This window comes from Cebus imitator, unplaced genomic scaffold (genome assembly GCF_001604975.1).
Source record: "Cebus imitator isolate Cc_AM_T3 unplaced genomic scaffold, Cebus_imitator-1.0 Scaffold188, whole genome shotgun sequence".
In the NCBI taxonomy this organism is placed as follows: domain Eukaryota; kingdom Metazoa; phylum Chordata; class Mammalia; order Primates; family Cebidae; genus Cebus; species Cebus imitator.
Window position 1 is genome coordinate 4,508,613 of NW_016107503.1, and position 17,617 is coordinate 4,526,229.

The window sequence follows — 17,617 nt, forward strand, 5'->3', positions numbered from 1 at the left end:
TAAAGAGACCTCCCTAAATCTGCATGAAATTCAGAAGGAACTCAAAAAGACCATGCTTTAGGAGTTAAGCTAAATTAGTTCTAGAGTAAAAGGTACTCTAAACTACTCAAAAAGAGCTTAAAAGCAAAGCTAAAAAGGATCAAAGTAATTTGTAAGTAACTTAACTGTATGGCAGAAAAAAAAAGAAATCCAACACTCTACTCTTTAAAGAAATACAACAAAATTTAGCACCTAATAACACTGCATTCACAATATCCAACATCCAATCAAAAATTACTAGACATATAAAGAAGCATGAAAATTTGACCTATAACCAGGATAAAAATTAAGTCAGTAAAAACAGGCTCAGAAGTTACCAAGACAAAAGACAAGGACATTAAGCAACTATCATGTATTAAGAAGTGGGATTAAGAAGTGTATTAAAAAGTGGGATCTGTAAGAGGTAACTAGACTATAGTGGCAAAACTCCCATGATTAATGTCATTATTGAGGCAGTGGGTTATTATCCGAGGAGTTTGGCCCCCCTTTTCTGTCTCACTTGCACTTCCTCACCATGGAATTCCTTCCTCCATGTTATAACACAACAAAAAAGGCCTTCACCAGATGTGGCCCCTTCATATTAGACTTCCCAGGTTCTAGAACTGTGAGCCACATAAATCTCTTTTCTTTATAAATTACCTACAATCTGTGTTATTCTGTTAAAGCAGCAAAAATAGGCTAAGACAGGCAGCAAATCCTCTCATCCATAGGGCACAGGTGAAGATCCACTTCTTCTGAGGAAGGAGTAAAAGTAAAATACTCTATACTCCTGGGGAGAGGCAGGAAACCATATTAGGCCCAGGTTCCTACACTGTTACCAAGCAGAGGTCTGCTATAGTTGAGGGAGGGACAGGAAACTCTTTCCCAAGACTAACCACAGATACAAGGCAGAGTTTGGCTGCAATAAGAAGAAAGGGCGAAAGAACTAAGACACAGAGACGCAGACTCTGCTTAAGACTAAGGTTGAACCACGTATCTTACCTCTACCATGGGTCTAGCCCAAGTAAAAAGCAAGAGCAGTCTCCCGGTAGCAGAGGGGTAAGAATGTAAAGAAAGAATTTGTCTGTTGTACTGGTATGCACAGGTGGTTGAAAGCCTGAGGACAAAACACTGAAAAAAACCTTCCAGGCTGGGCACAGTGGCTTATGTCTATAATCCCAGCACTTTGGGAGGCCAAGACAGGAGGATTGCTTGAGCCCAGGAGTTTGAGAACAGCTTGGGCAAAATAGTGGGACCCTGTCTCTACAAAAAGTATGAAAAAACAAATTAGCCAAGTGTGGTGGCGTGTGCTTGTGGTCCCAGCTATTTGGTAGGCTGAGGCAGGAGGAATGCTTAAGCCGGGAAGTAAAGACTGCAGAGAGCCATTACTGTACAACTGCACTCCAGTCTGAATGACAGAGTGAGGCCTTGTCTAAAAAAAAACCTCAAAAACAAAACAAAAAATAAATATTTAAAAACCTCCAGAACCCCAGCACAAGGTAATGGCAACCCATTGCTAGAGAAACTTGAGGTCTATGGCACAGTAAAGGTAATGACAGCCATAACGAAATCCAAACCCAGCTTAACTGACTAAATTACCTAACAGAAGAGTATTGCCCATTTCCAAGTTCAAACACTATTTACTTCAGTCATCTCTACTCTTATTCTACACATGACACTTGGCATTCAGTTAAATACTACAAGACAAAAATGCAAGAAAAAAATAAACCCCAACATTATGTGAAGAGATAAAACAGTCTCAGAGATGATCCAGTCATTGAAATTATCAGGCAGTATATTACTAGACTAACAGTGATTAATATGCTAAAGATCTCATGCAAAAGGAAAAGGCGAAAAACATAAACAAACAGATGGGAATTGGGGAATTTCAGCAGGTATGAAAATTACAAGCAAATATCAAATGGAAGTGATAGAAATAAAAGGCATGGCATCAGAGATGAAGAGTTCCCCTAACAGTCTCATCAGCAGACTGGACAGAGCTGAGGAAAAAAAATCAGCAAACTTAATGACAGGTCAATAAAAATGATCTAAATGGAAATGAGAAAGTAAGAACTAAAATAGAGTAAAACACCCAAAAGCACTAGGACAATATCAAACAGTGTAAAACAGAGGTAACTAGAACCTCCAAAAAGACAAGAGAAAAAGAATGGGCTGAAAAAGTATCTGAAAACATAGTGGCTAATAGTTTTCAAAAAAATAATAAAAGATATCAAACCACAAATTCCTCAAGCAGGATAAATAAGAAACAACCACCTAGACACATAAAAATGAAACTTTGAAAACCAAAGATAAAGAGAAAACACTGGGGGTGGGGAGCAGTGGTTCATGCCTGTAATCCCAGCACTTTGGAGTCTGAGGAAGGAAGACTGCTTGGGGCTGGGAGTGTGAGAACGGCCTGGGGAACATAGCAAGACCCCACCTCTACTAAAAGTTATTTAAATTAGATGGCCAGACATGGTAGCTGACACCTGTAATCCCAGCATTTTGGGAGGCTGAGGCAGCCAGATCGCTTGAGGCCAGAAGTTTGAGACCAGCCTGATCAACTTGGCGAAACTTCATCTCTACTAAAAATACAAAAATTAGCTGAGTGATGGTGCACACCTGTAGTCCCAGCTACCTGAAAGGCTGAGGCAGGAGAATTGCTTGAACCCAAGAGGCAGAGGTTGCAGTGAGCCAAGATGGTGCCACTGAACTCCAGCCTGGGCGACAGAGTGAAAACCCATCTCCAAAAAATAAAATAAAATAAAATATAAAAACTAGACAGGAATAGTAGCACATGCCTGTAGCCCCAGCTACTTGGAAGGCTGAGCCAGGAGGATCACTCGAGCCCAGGACATCAAGGCTGCAGTGGGCTATGATCACAGACACTGCACTCCAGCCTGGATGACTGAGTGAGACCCTGTCTCTGTTTTTTTAAAGAGAGAAAAAAGAGCTGGGTACAGTGGCTCACACCTGTAATCCCAACATTTTGGGAGGCTGAGGCAGGTAGATCACCTGAAGTCAGAAATTCGAGACCAGCCCGGCCAACACTGTGAAACCCCTCTACTAAAAATACAAAAAATTAGCTGGGCATGGTAGCAGGTGCCTGTAATCCCAGCTACTAGGGAGGCTGAGGCAGGAGAATCGCTTGAACCCGGGAGGTGGAGGTTGCAGTGAGCTGGGCTCACACCATTGCACTCCAGCCTGGGTAACAAGAGTGAAACTCCGTCTCAAAAAAAAAAAACAAAAAAAAACATTCCACAGAAAAGACCAAACCCTAAAACAAGCAGGCATCTCACAGAAACTATGAAAACCAGAAAGACTGGAGAGATTTTTTTTTAATTGGGTCAGTCTCACTCTGTCTCCCAGGAGCGGAGTACAATGGCGTGACCACAGCTCACTGCAGCCTCAACCTTCTAGGTTCAAGTGATCCTCCTGCCTCAGCCTCCCAAGTAGCTGGGACTGCAAGCATTGTGCCACCACACCCAGCTAATTTTTTATTTTTTGTAGAGACAGTCTCACTATGTCGCCCAGGGTTGTCTCAAGCTCCTGGCCTCAAACAATCTTGCTACCTCAGTCTCCCAAAGTGCTGGAATTACAACAGAGTGATTTTTTTTAAGTACTAAAAGAAAAAAACTATCAACCCCAGCATTCTATACCCTGAAAAAATCTTCCAAACATAAAGGTGAAATGAAGCCTTTTTCACATCAACAAAAGCTAAAAGAATTCATTGCCAACAGACCTGCACTATTAATGCAAGAAATATTAATGCAAGTTCTTCAAGCAGAGGGAATCTAATGCCAGATAGAAACTGGATTTACACAAAGGAATAAAGTGCATAAGAAATGGTAAATATGGGCCAGGCACAGTGGCTCACACCTGTAATCCCGGCACTTTGGGAGGCCAAGGCAGGCGGATCACCTGAGGTCAGGAGTTCAAGACCAGCCTGACAAACATGGAGAAATCCCGTCTCTACTAAAAAATTAGCCAGGCATGGTGACGCATGCCTGTAATTCCAGCTACTTGGGAGGATGAGGCAGGAGATCGCTTGAACCCAGGCTGTGGTGAGCTGAGATCATGCCATTGCACTCCAGCCCAGGCAACAAGAGTGAAACTCCATCTCAAGAAAAGAAAAGAAATGGTAAATACTGGTCAAATATAAAAGAACTCTTTTCTCATGTTTCATTTCTTTAATGCCGGGTGTGGTAGCTCATGCCTGTAATCCCAGAACACTTTGGGAGATTGAGATTGGTGGATCACTTGACCTCAGGAGTTCGAGACCAGCCTGGGCAACATGATGAAACCCTGTCTCTACCAAAAATACAAAAAATGAGCTGGGCATGGTGGTGCGCACCTGTGATCACAGCTACTCAGGAGGCTGAGGTGGGAGGATCACTTGAGTCTGGGGGGCAGAGGTTGCAGGGTGCCAAGATTGTACCACTGCATTCCAGCCTGGGTGACAGAGTGAGACCACAACTCAAAAAACAAAAACAAAAACAAAACACAAAAAACAAAAAAACCCAACTCTTTAAAAGGCAATTGTTTAAAGCAAAAATAACAATGTATCATTAAGTTTATAATACATACACAAGTCAATGCATGACAATAGCGTAAAGGATGTGGGGGGTGGGTGGAATATGCTCCTCTAAGAGTCTTAAATTATACAGTATGTGAGTGTGTGTGTGTGTGTGTGTGTGTGTGTGTGCGCGCGCGCGCGCGCACGCATGCACGCGCACCAACCTGAGCAACAGAGAGAAACCATGTCACAGAAAAAAAGGTATCATGAAAAGTATCATCTATAACTACAATGGGGTAAAGTTAGAAATCAATAACAAAGGGAAAGCTAGAAAATTCACAAATTTGTAGGAATTAAACAACATCTGATGGGGGACAAAATGGCCAATGTAAATATAAATATATAGCATATTTATATAATTATAAAATTAGATATATTCAATAGAGAATATAATTTTATATTATAAAATTAGATATATTAGATATATTTACATATGTTATACTATATATAATATACATGTACTATATTATGTGTATATAACTATAAATTCAAATATATAATTTGAAGGTAAATGTTCGTAAATTACAGACATATACTGTAAACCAAGAAACAAACAAATTATACCTAATAAAACAATAGTAGAGATAAAATAGAATCGTTTAAAAATACTCTATCAATCCAAAAGATGGCAGGAAATGAGGAAAAAATAAATAAATAATGATGCAACATAGATACCAGAAAACAAGATGGTAGATTCAGCCTAACTATAGCAATAATTATACTAAAGGTAAATAGTCTACACATTCAAAATAAAAAACTTTGTCAGACTGGATAAAAAGGCAAGATCCAGCTATAAGCTTTCTATAAGAAACCCAGTTTAGGCTGGGCGTGGTGGCTCACACCTGTAATCCCAGCACTTTGAGAAGCCAAGAGGGGTAGATTACCTGAGGTCAGGAGTTCGAGAGCAGCTTGACCAACATGGAGAAATCCTGTCTCTGCTAAAAATACAAAATTAGCCAGGCGTGGTGGCGCATGCCTCTAATCCCAGCTACTTGGGAGGCTGAGGCAGGAGAATCACTTGAACCTGGGAGTGAAACTCCGTCTCAGAAGAAAACAAAGAAACCCAGTTTAATCATAAGTATATAAATAGGCTAAATGGAAAAGATAGCAACAAAAACAATAACCAAAAGAAAGGTGATATGGCTATTAGTGGCCATATGTTAATATGAGAGAAAGACTTCAGAACAGAGAATATTACCGGGGATAAAGAGAGATATAGATAAGAGATTTATAATATATAAAGAGATAAATAATCTTAAAGGGATCAGTTCATCAAGACATAACATTCATTATATATAATGAAAAACCTGATAGAACTCCATTTCAAGTAGTACATACATTTGCTGTAGACCAACCCTTCCACTAAAACACACAAATTCTGGACAAAATGCAAAAACAATTATCTGAGGAGTCTGAATTACACACTAAAAGCAGGCCAACTGGGGGGGAGCTCAAAACATAGAGCAATGATCTGTACAGGACCAGGGACATTCCTGCATTTAGAGGGCTTTCCTCTGCTTATGGGCATTAGTTACAAACTAGCACAATTTAAGCAACTAAAACTCAGAACCTGACATCTTTCTGGCTCAAATATATAGGGAAAAGACTCTAGGTAGGCATGGTTGCTACCAGAGTGAATGGAGAATTCAAGACTAGAGAAATCCAGAGAAGGTGATTCCTTAATTCTATGAATGAACACCACATGTATCTCAGACTAATCCCTTCTTGAATGTATACAGACTCAATGTAGCACAGCAAAGACTGAAAGAATTAAACAGATTTGAAGTATAACCCACAGAAGGAGACACAGCTTACAGCTTACTGCCAGCCAAAACAAAAACATCAATGCTTCTCAGAGGAATATTATAGAACCCAGAGTCCACACAATGTAACATTCATAATATCCCAAGATACAATCCAAAATGACTCAATAAAGAACCAGGAAGATATACCTCATTCTCAAGGGAAAAGACATTTAACAGAAGCCAATCTCAAAATGACACAAATGTTCAGAAATGATGAACATAATGAACAGATCAATGAAACGGAATAAAGAGTTCAGAAACAGAACCACATAGTCAATTGATTATCCACAATGATGTCAAGATATTTCAATGGGGAAAGAATTTTCTTTTCAACACTGGTTGCTGACAGTGGATATCCATATAAAAACAAAACCGAAAACAAAACCTTGACCTGGTCAGGCACAGTGGCTCACACCTGTAATCCCAGCACTTTGGGAGGCCGAGGCAGGTGGATCGCTTGAGGTCAGGAGTTCGAGACCAGCCTGGCTGAGATGGCAAAACCTCGTCTCTATTAAAAATACAAAAATTAGCTGGGTGTGGCGGTGCATGCCTATAATCCCAGCTACTCAGGGGGTCTGAGGCAGGGAAATCACTTGAACCCAGGAGGCGGAGGCTACAGTGAGCCAAGATCTCACCACCGCACTCCAGCCTGACATTGGGGAAAAAAAACCAAAAAACAAAAACTTGACCTTTATATATCACAATATACAGAAAAAAAAAAAAAAAATCCCTCAAAGTGGATCACAGACCTAAACATAGGAGTAAAAACTATGGCACAGCCACTTTGGAAAACAGTTTGGCAGCTGCTCAAAAGGTTAAACCTAAAGAGTTGACCATATAACCCAGCAGTTGCATTCCTAGGTATGTATCCAGGAGAAATGAAAACATACATCTAGACAGAAACGTGTAACGCAAATGCCCACAATAGCATTACTCACAATAGTCAAAAGTGGAAAGAACTCAAATGTCCATCAATTGAAGAATGGATAAATAAAAGTGGGATATCCATACAATGGAATGTGAAAATGAAATTCTGATGCATGCCACACTTAGATAAGCCTCAAAAACATTATGCCAAGAAGCCCATCACACACAAAAAAATCATGAGTTCATTTCTATGAAATGTCCAGAATACCCAAATCTATGAGACAGAGGATAGATTAGTGCTTGCCTAGAATTGGAGGGGATGGGAGGTTTGGGGAATGATGGCTACAGGGAATGAGGTTCTTTTTGAGGTGATGAAAATGTCGTAAATTTGTTTTATGCTTCCAAAGTGCTAACTTTGAGTCATAAGGCATGTAAGAAGTTCAAATCAAGGTCACATCCTAAAAGCAGAACAGATTGGATGTTGAAAACTTTTGGGAATTACCTAAAACCTCAGGAACTTGAGAAAAGGAATGAAACTTCTAATTGTACTTTTATTAATTTATTTATTCTTTTTTTTGAGACAAAGTCTCACTCTGTCGCCCAGGCTGGAGTGCAGTGGTGTGATCTCAGCTCACTGCAACCTCTGCCTCCCAGGTTCCATTCTGAGAACACACTATAAACTGGCCAGTCGTAGTGGCTCACCCCCTGTAATCCCAGCACTTTGGGAGGCTGAGGCAGGTGGATCACGAGGTCAGGAGTTTGAGACCAGCCTGGCTAATGTGGTGAAACCCCATCTCTACTAAAAATACAAAAATTAGCTGGGTACAGTGGCGTGCGCCTGTAGTCCCAGCTACTCAGGAGGGTGAGGCAGGGGAATCACTTGAACCTTACAATGGGCCAAGACAGCGCCACTGCACTCTAGCCAAGGCGAAAGGGTGAGATTCCATCTCAAAAATAAAATTAAATTAAAATTAAAAATCAAGTTCTTACAAAAAAAAGACAGCTGAAACTATAAAACTTCTGCAAGAAAACATAAAAGACTGGTGTCTTTGGGTTAGGTAGATTTCTTAGATACAAAAAAGCATTATCCATAAATTTACAAACTGATAAACTAGACTATCAAAATTTAAAATTTCTGTTCTTTGAAAGATACTTTTTTAAAAAATGAAAAGGCAAGTCACAAACTGAAAGAAATATTTATAAAACATCTTTCTAAGTCCTTTTGTTTGTTTGTTTTTGAGACAGTGTTTCACTCTTGTTGCCCAGACTGGAGTCCACAGTATCATCTCAGCTCACTGCAACCTCCACCTCCCGGAGTTCAAGTGATTCTCCTGCCTCAGCCTCCCAAGTACCTGGGATTACAGGCTCCTGCCACCACACCTGACTAATTTTTGTATTTTTAGTAGAGATGGGATTTCACCATGTTGGCTAGGCTAGTCTCAAACTCCTGACCTCAGGTGATCTGCCCACCTTGGCCTCCCAAAGTGCTGGGATTACAGGTGTGAGCCACTGTGCCCCGTTTATTTAAGTCCTTTTGCAAGCTACTGGAAAATATATCATTCATTCATACACACACACACACACACACACACACACACACACACACACACATATACGTACGTATGGTAAAGGACTTATAGAACCCAAACATATAAAGAATCCCTACAACAAAATAATAAGACAAACAACCCAATTTTTTAAATGAGCAAAAGAATTAAACAGCTACTAATCAATGAAGACACCATTAAACACACAAAAATCAGCTCATCATCATGAGTCATTAGGTAAATGCAAATTAAAACCACAGTAAGATATCATTATGTCCATGAGAATGGCCAGAATTAAAAAGACTGAAAATATGAAGAGGTTACGGAGCCACCGGAACTCTCCATTGTGTATGAGAATGTAAAACTGGTATAGCCACTTTAGAAAAGAGTTTGGCAGTTTTTTAAGGTTAAACTTACACTTTTTTTTTTTCTTTTGAGGCAGAGTCTCACTCCATCACCAGGCTGGAGTGCAGTGGTGTGACCTCAGCTCACTGCAACCTCCACCTCCCCGGTTCAAGCAATTCTCCCGCCTCAGCCTCCCAAGTAGCTGGGGCTACAGGCACGCGCCACCACGCCCAGCTAATTTTTGTATTTTCAGTAGAGACAGGGTTTCACCATGTTGGCCAGGATGGTCTCGATCTCTTGATCTCGTGATCTGCCCGCCTCGGCCTCCCAAAGTGCTGGGATCACAGGCGTGAGCCACCGCGCCCGGACAGTTAAATTACATTTACTGTAAGACCCTGCAATTCCATTTCTTGGTATGTGCTCAAGAGCAATTAAAACATATATCTACATAAAGACCTGTACATTAATATTATTTCACAGCAGCTTTAGTCATACTAGTTCAAAACTGGAAGCAACCCACATGTGCATCAACAATGAAGGGATGAACAAACTGTAGTAAATCTGTATAATGGACTACCACTCAGCTACTAAAAAGAGACAAATAGGGCCGGGTGCGGTGGGTCACACCTGTAATCCCAGCACTTTGGAAGACCAAGGCAGGTGGATCATGAGGTCAGGAGATTGAGACCATCCTGGCAAACATGGTGAAACCCCGGCTCTACTAAAAATAAAAAAAATTAGCTGGGCGTGGCAGTGCACACCTGTAGTCCCAGCTACTCAGAAGGCTGAGCCAGGAGCATCACTTGAACCTGGGAGGCGGAGGTTGCAGTAAGCCCAGATCATGTCACTGCACTCGAGCCTGAAAGACAAAGTGAGACTCCGTCTCAACAGAAAAAAAAAGGGGACAAATCAAGTATTTGCTATAAATAACAATGTATACCCATCTTAAAGATTATACTAACTGAACAAAGCCAGATACAAGAGAGTACATACAATATGATTCCATTTATTTGACATTCTGGAAAAGGTAGAACATGGTGACAGTAAGCTGATCTGTGGTTGACAACGGCAGTGGTAAGGGGTGAGGACTGACTGCAAAGGGCATGAGGGAACTTTTGGGGATAGGAAAATGTTTTAAATCTTCATTGTGGTGGTGGTGGTGGTTACAAGACTATGTACACTTGTCAAACTTGTAAAAGTGGACACTTAACGTAGGTGAATGTTCATACAGGTAAACTATGTTCAATAAAGTTGATTTTAAAAGTACAATTAGTAGCGGCCGGGCGCGGTGGCTCAAGCCTGTAATCCCAGCACTTTGGGAGGCCGAGGCGGGTGGATCACAAGGTCAAGAGATCGAGACCATCCTGGTCAACAAGGTGAAACCCCGTCTCTACTAAAAATACAAAAAATTAGCTGGGCATGGTGGCGCGTGCCTGTAATCCCAGCTACTCAGGAGGCTGAGGCAGGAGAATTGCCTGAACCCAGGAGACGGAGGTTGCGGTGAGCCGAGATCGCGCCATTGCACTCCAGCCTGGGTAACAAGAGCGAAACTCCATCTCAAAAAAAAAAAAAAAAGTACAATTAGTGGACTGAGTGCGGTGGCTCACGCCTGTAATCCCAGCACTTTGGGAGACTGAGGTGGGCGGATCACCTGAGGTCAGGAGTTCGAGACTAGCCTGGCAAACACGGTGAAATCCCATCTCTACTAAAAATACACAACTTAGCCGTGTGTGGTGGCGCATGTCTGTAACCCCAGCTACTTGGGAGGCTGAGGCAGGAGAATTGTTTGAACCCAGGAGGTGGAGGTTGCAGTGAGCCAAGATCACACCACTGCACTCCAACGTGGGGGACAGAGCAAGACTTCATCTCAAAAAAATAAAAATAAATAAAGGTACAATTAGTAGTATCATTCCTTTTCTCAAGTTCCCAAGTTTTTAGGTAATTCCCAAAAGGTCTCAACATCTGATCAGCTCTACTTTCAGGACATGACCTTGATTTCAACTTCTTACATGCTTATGACTCGAAGTTAGCACTTTGAAACATAAACTCTAAATTCTGTGTTACAGAAGTCCATCCTGAAATAAAACCTATATGCTATCATCTACAGCTAAATTACAGATGCAACCAAGCATTATTTGATCCCCTGCAACTTTTCTAGCTTCCTTGCTTTTCTTATCTCTTCACTAAAAAGAATTTACCATAAATGTAAATGAGTACCACAGCTCGTTCCTATGCAGAGGATAACTCTCAGTTTTAGAGACTGCACTTTATTCAACTGTTCAGCTTTAAACATCTGCAGTCTGTTTGCCAGCATCTAACAGAACCCGCTGCATTTTCTACTAAGAATAATGAACATTTCTCATTACAGCAAAACTCCACAAATAATTAAAGACAAATAAAGCATATTGCAACCAAGAGAAAAATGAAATAGACTGAGATATCCAAGCTATCCTTTGTTCTTCAATTAGGCTTTGAAGAACAAAGGCATTCAGGAAAGAGTCTAGCACACATCACTAAAAATTCAGGATGGGCTTTCCTGCATAACCACAACAGCAACAGACTGGAAATGTGTGAAACAGCTCATGGGAATTGCATTCAGGAAACTCATGGGAAAAACCACAGTTAATCATTCACACAGATACCTCCAAAGAAAATGAAAAGAACATGATGTGGAAAGAAGAGTAGAGATATCCAAGTTCTGAAATGGACAAACCTCTCTATTATTCAAATATCTCTGAGGACACCATCTTTTTAAATTAATCTTGCCCTATAGCTCCATAGAATTGATAGTAAGTAAGAGACTACTATTAGCAAAGAGAGACAGCAACCAACAAAAGAACGAACAAAATGAAACTAAACAAAAACTCACACACTGACAACACAGAATGCAAACTTGAGACTATCTCAAAATAAAATGGAATTATACTTATGCTGAATAGGACTCTTCTCCATTACTGTAGTTCACCCCCTGCAATAAGTCAGGGTCAGTGTCTTTTATTTACGTGTGAACTCATCCTCCTGGTAGACAAACTGACCTAAGTTGCAGTCTTTTATCTACCACTATAATATTTGCATAATTATAAGACTAGGGGAAACAAAAGCTAGATGTTTGAGGATGGAGTTGGGCTGACACTCACCACAAACTTCTCACCATTCTGCTCCACATGTTTGTATCTGGGGACCGATATGGGCACTGCTTGCTTTTCTGTGTAATCATAAAATGATTGTCCCAACGAGTCGTCACTGGGATCTAGGTTATCTGCCTCATGAGGAGGTACAGATAACACTGTCAAGATCAATTCCTTCTCGCCTGCTCGGATCAGGTCCACCACCTGCTTGTGTGTCGCCCCCTCAACATTCACGTGGTTCCTAAGGGGAAAAAGGGAAAAAGACAATCCCATAAACCAGAAGGGTCCAAACACCTTGTATCTCCTCCCTCCTGCCCCCACTCCAGTGTCACACAGTATGAACCATGAAATCAAAGGGTTAATTTGGTTCCGGAAAAGCTGTTTATGTTTTTACAGTTTCTAACGTGAAAAACTTTGTGAATTTATGGGGGAGGGGAAATGGAAAGAGGTGAGAAGACCTCCCCTTCCTCTATACTCATATCCCACACATAGCTTCAGGAAGCACATGGAAAGAGGGTGAAGCTGACGAGGAAACAAAGCTTTTTAAGTTAAACAGTCCAATTTCCTCACCTTAACTAAGCATGGACACAATTCATTCAAAGTGGCTTTTGACAGCCCTGCCACTTGAATTGTACTTTGTCCTTTTTAAACCTCACAGGAATTCTGTTAAAAGAACCTTCACAAAAGACACTCCCTTAATTTGTAAATAGAGACTCAACAAAAGTTAAGACTGAAGGTAATTCCTTTACATTTACATCCAATTTCTCTCCATATCTCAAATCAGTCAACTTAATTTTCCTTTATGCCAAGTTTCATTACCTTGGGATCTAAATGGTATTACTCTTCACACACTAGTTTCCACTTCAATTAACCTCTCGGGATTCTATCAACTTTTTTCCTGCTCTATGCTACCTCATTTAAAGCCCTGTGTAATCAGTCCAAACTAAAAAATATGCACCTAAGGTTATAGTCAGACAGCCTACTAATTTTCCTTCCTGTTTTACTGTGTACAAAAGGCTGAAACAAGGCAAACAAAGTACAAAGTTTAGAAGAAGTATTTTGTCAAGAAAGATGCTGAGTCTCACAAAACTCACTCAGCAAACCAAACTACCTTCCCAGAATGCCAATCCAGGCTGCTACCTCAGCAAAAACCACTGGGCAGCTGGCCTGGAGGTTCCCTCCTACGGCTATCCCAAAAGAGGCAGGAAATACACACCTGACCTCTAATCAATCTAACATTTAAAGCTTATCTACCCTTTAGAGTTAAATTCTTTTTCAGTCCTGTTCTAAACCATTAGGGGTTTTCCTTCCTGAAAATGATGCTAAGTTTAGTAACAAGCCTTCCATAAACTTTTCAGTCACTAAAATTGTCTCTGTCAGAGTCTGGTATCTGAAACATCCATCTATATAAACAGAACAGACAGGAGATCCCCCCAGCTAGCCTCCTGGGATTTAATTTAGAGTTTAACAATTTAGCCAGTAAATTCAGCACTTCTGACATTTCACATCCTGAAAGTCTAACTTATATACAAAAAATTCAGCAGACCCTTCTTGCTGATGGAAACTTGGGCTTTTTATTCAGATCAGTCAGACTTGTGATCAAAAAACATGATCAACTCTGATCATACAGCAGGATGGCAAAATGGAAAGAAAATAGGCTTTGGAGCTAGTAACATGAGTTCAAATCCTGATCCTGCCTATTAGTATCAGAACTGGTCTTGACTGAGTTTTAACCTTTCTTAGCCTTGCTTTCCACATCTGGAAATGCAGACAATACTAAGTTCCTAACAGAGTTGCTGTGGAGATTAATATAATAAAACATGTAGGACAATTCCTAAACATTTACATCAGAAGGTTTAAGAAGTAAAGAGGTACCATGTATATAGATATTGGTTAAAGAAGAAATGGAGATCTTAAGTTAGGAATTGGCAAAAGATTTTATCTAATTATTTGGTCTCACTAGTTTTGAGAAAATGATTTGATGGTAGAAGAAAAAAATGAAAAACCAAGTTTAGAAATCATCAAATAATTTCATCTATCCCTAGGAACCTTAGCTAACTCATGAATATCCTTTATTAACACAGTGGCAAAAGCTGACACCTTAAAGACTCGACAAAATACTAACATCCTGAATACAGGCTGGGCACAGTGTGGCTCACACTTGTAATCCCAGGTGTAATTGCTTTAGTTCAGGAGTTAGAGACCAGCCTGGGCAACATGGTAAAACCCCATCTCTATATAAAATATACCAAAATATTAGTCAGGCCTGGTGGCACGTGACTGTAGTCCCTGCTACTCATGAGGCTGAGGTGGGAAGATCACCTGAGCATGGGAGTTCAAGGCTGCAGTGAGCTATGACTGTGCCACTGCACTCCAGCCTGGGTGACAGAGTGAGATCCTGTCTTAAAATAAAATCTTAAATACTAAAACAAAATTTCTGTTAATACAATCAATTTTGTGAAATGCACATTTGTGAAAAATAAAAACAGATGCTCAAATCTTACTTTTCAGTTCCCTAATTATTTTTCCCTTTAAAGAATTTTTTTTTTTATCTAGGGCACTCTGTTGGTAGACTTGGGAGCCAGTGGATCTACAAAATTTGTATGTAAAATTGTATTTGTGTGCATATTATGCATTTTTTTCTGGGGAGTTTCCCTAGCTTTCATCAGCTTCAAAAAGGAGTATATAAACTCCAAAAAGATTCAGAACTATTGCTTTCAATACACACCTCCACTCATTCAGTTTTCAAATCAAAATACACTGTTCCATGGGTCACTCACAAAAATAAACCCTGAAAATCATCAGAGAAACTTAAGTGAGACTTATACTAAGAGCAACCAGGGAGCGAGAGAGCTCACCTACGTTTCTCTTCTTTATTAGTAAGACCAAGTTTCAAACTGACTATAATTCCAAAAACCTCTTCTAAAAAAAGAGAGGAAAAAACTTCCACTGTCATATTCTAAACAGACTTGCTAATATTTTATCTGGTTCAGCTATAGAAGGAATGCTATACATTCCAAGACTTACTACAAAGTGGAAAATTCCTTCATTCTTCGGAGAATGAAATAAGGTCAGTAAAAATCCCAGGATGTCTGATTTGAAAAACGGCCCTCCCTCCTCAAGAATTAAGAGGTCTTCACAGGCATAAAAATGTTGATATGATATACTCTTTTTACAAGAAGGCTACTATACCAGACTCAAATTCGGTGTGGCCCAATACTTTGTAAAATTTTGAAGACAAAAATTAATGCAAAATATAAATTCTCCAACAAAGAGAAACTTTCAGCAGTACAGACTTCAGGCTCAAAGTATGAGTTTGGGAGTCAAACAGACTTGGGTTTGAGTACCAATTGTGCTGTTTAATGAATAAGCCCTAAGTAAATTACTCAATCTCACTAAATCTCAACTTCCTAATCCATAAAATGGGGCCAATAATACCGTTTGCTAACGGAATTGTTGTGAAAATTAGAATGAGATGAAGCTCTAGAATATGGTAACCACTCAATAAATGGTAGCTATTTGTGTTATAGTATTTGTATCAATTGGGCAAACAGGTTGGTAGCATTTTCACACCTCCCTGATGATATAAACCTTTTCTACTACCAATTTCCTTTGCCTTTCTTCTATCTTTGTAACGTAATTTAGTTGGAATTCATTTGAAAATAAATGATTAAGCTCTCAACCAATGATAATGGGGTTCACAAATAGCCACCTTCACAAGGCCACTGGATCAGTGAAGCACTTAATTCTCTTATCACACAAAAGTGATACTGACTGCCGAGTAGGACCTATCACTTTACACCACTTTTATAAAGAAAGGCAGTAACCTAAATACATCATCAAAAATAACTAACACATATGTGATTAAGTAAATACAGCAAAATGTTAATTATAGAATCTAGGTGATAGATATACAGGTATTCATTGTATGATTCAATTTTTCTGTATGTTTGAAACTTTACATAATAAAATGAAGGCAAAAATAAAGCAGGTCAAAAATTCCAACAATCCACAAATAAGATCAAAATTTTGTTTTCTTAGGCAGATGATATCTAATTTATTTTATGACTTTGGCATTATAAAGATACACTTCATAATTTAAATAAAATTCTTATTTTTACATAAGACCAACATTTAGCCCCAGTAGAGAGGCCTTAAGCTAGCTAATGGAAGTGGCTTCAAGTAAGACTTCTATCCAACCAAAGTTGGCAAGCTAGGGAAATTGAAAAGCTAATATAAACATTCCCAGAAGCAGGAGAAAAAGCTCTAGTCAGGATTTATATACCACTTGTGAAGGAAGCTGTATACAATGAAAACCAGGTATGAATGGAAATATGACAAAGCCAATCACTATATGTACTACAGCAAAAAGCCATTCTATATAGTAAGCAAAATACTATTTTGACCCTCTGTGCCATGCAAGAAACTAATAAAAAGGTAATTAGTCTCTCACAGGCAGCCCATTAAAAATAGATAATAAACTCCTATAACTGCAAGTGCTAAGACATACATTTCAATTTTGTAGCTAGCTACATGTCTACACAATGGCTACACATCTACAAGAATGACTAAAACAGAGTGGCAATACCAAGTTTTGTCAAATATGTGGAACAAGTTCAATTCTTATATATAGCTGATAAGTGCATAAAACAAAAACAATCTAGTTCCTCATAATGTTAAACATACATTTACCACAAGACCCAGCAATTCCACTCCTAGGTATAATCCAAGAGAGGTAAAAACACATCCACACACACAACTGTAGTTGAATGTTCACTGTAGCTTTATTCAAAATAGTAAGAAACTGAAAAAACCCAATGTCTATCAAAAAGAAAATGGATAAACAAGTTGCGGCATATTCATAGAGTGTCACACCAATAAAAAGAAGAAGGAATAAAAAGGAAACACTACTCATATCCACAACATAGGTAAATCTCAAAAATGGCCGGGCGCGGTGGCTCAAGCCTGTAATCCCAGCACTTTGGGAGGCCGAGGCGGGTGGATCACGAGGTCAAGAGATCGAGACCATCCTGGTCAACATGGTGAAACCCCGTCTCTACTAAAAATACAAAAAATTAGCTGGGCATGGTGGCGCATGTCTGTAGTCCCAGCTACTCAGGAGGCTGAGGCAGGAGAATTGCCTGAACCCAGGAGGCGGAGGTTGCGGTGAGCCGAGATCGCACCATTGCACTCCAGCCTGGGTAACAAGAGCGAAACTCCGTCTCAAAAAAAAAAAAAAAAAAAAAAAAATCTCAAAAATACACTGGGGGGCTGGGGAAGTGAGACAGAAAAGAATCTGACTGATTTGATTCCACTTATTTGAAGTTCTAG

At 39.8% G+C, this 17,617-nt stretch overlaps 1 protein-coding gene across 5 annotated transcripts in view; it reads right to left on the reverse strand.

Annotated features, from left to right (window-relative positions):
- Positions 1 to 17,617, reverse strand: part of SNX27 (sorting nexin 27) — a 90,921-nt gene that overhangs the window by 52,139 nt on the left and 21,165 nt on the right. For 4 of the 5 annotated variants that reach the window (XM_017546234.2, XM_017546235.2, XM_017546237.2 and 1 more), the window contains exon 2: positions 12,296 to 12,527. The exons of the other annotated variant lie outside the window; for it this stretch is intronic. In XM_017546234.2, coding sequence (XP_017401723.1) covers positions 12,296 to 12,527 — 232 coding nt within the window. The remainder of the gene's footprint in view (positions 1 to 12,295; positions 12,528 to 17,617) is intronic. 5 annotated transcript variants of the gene reach the window in all.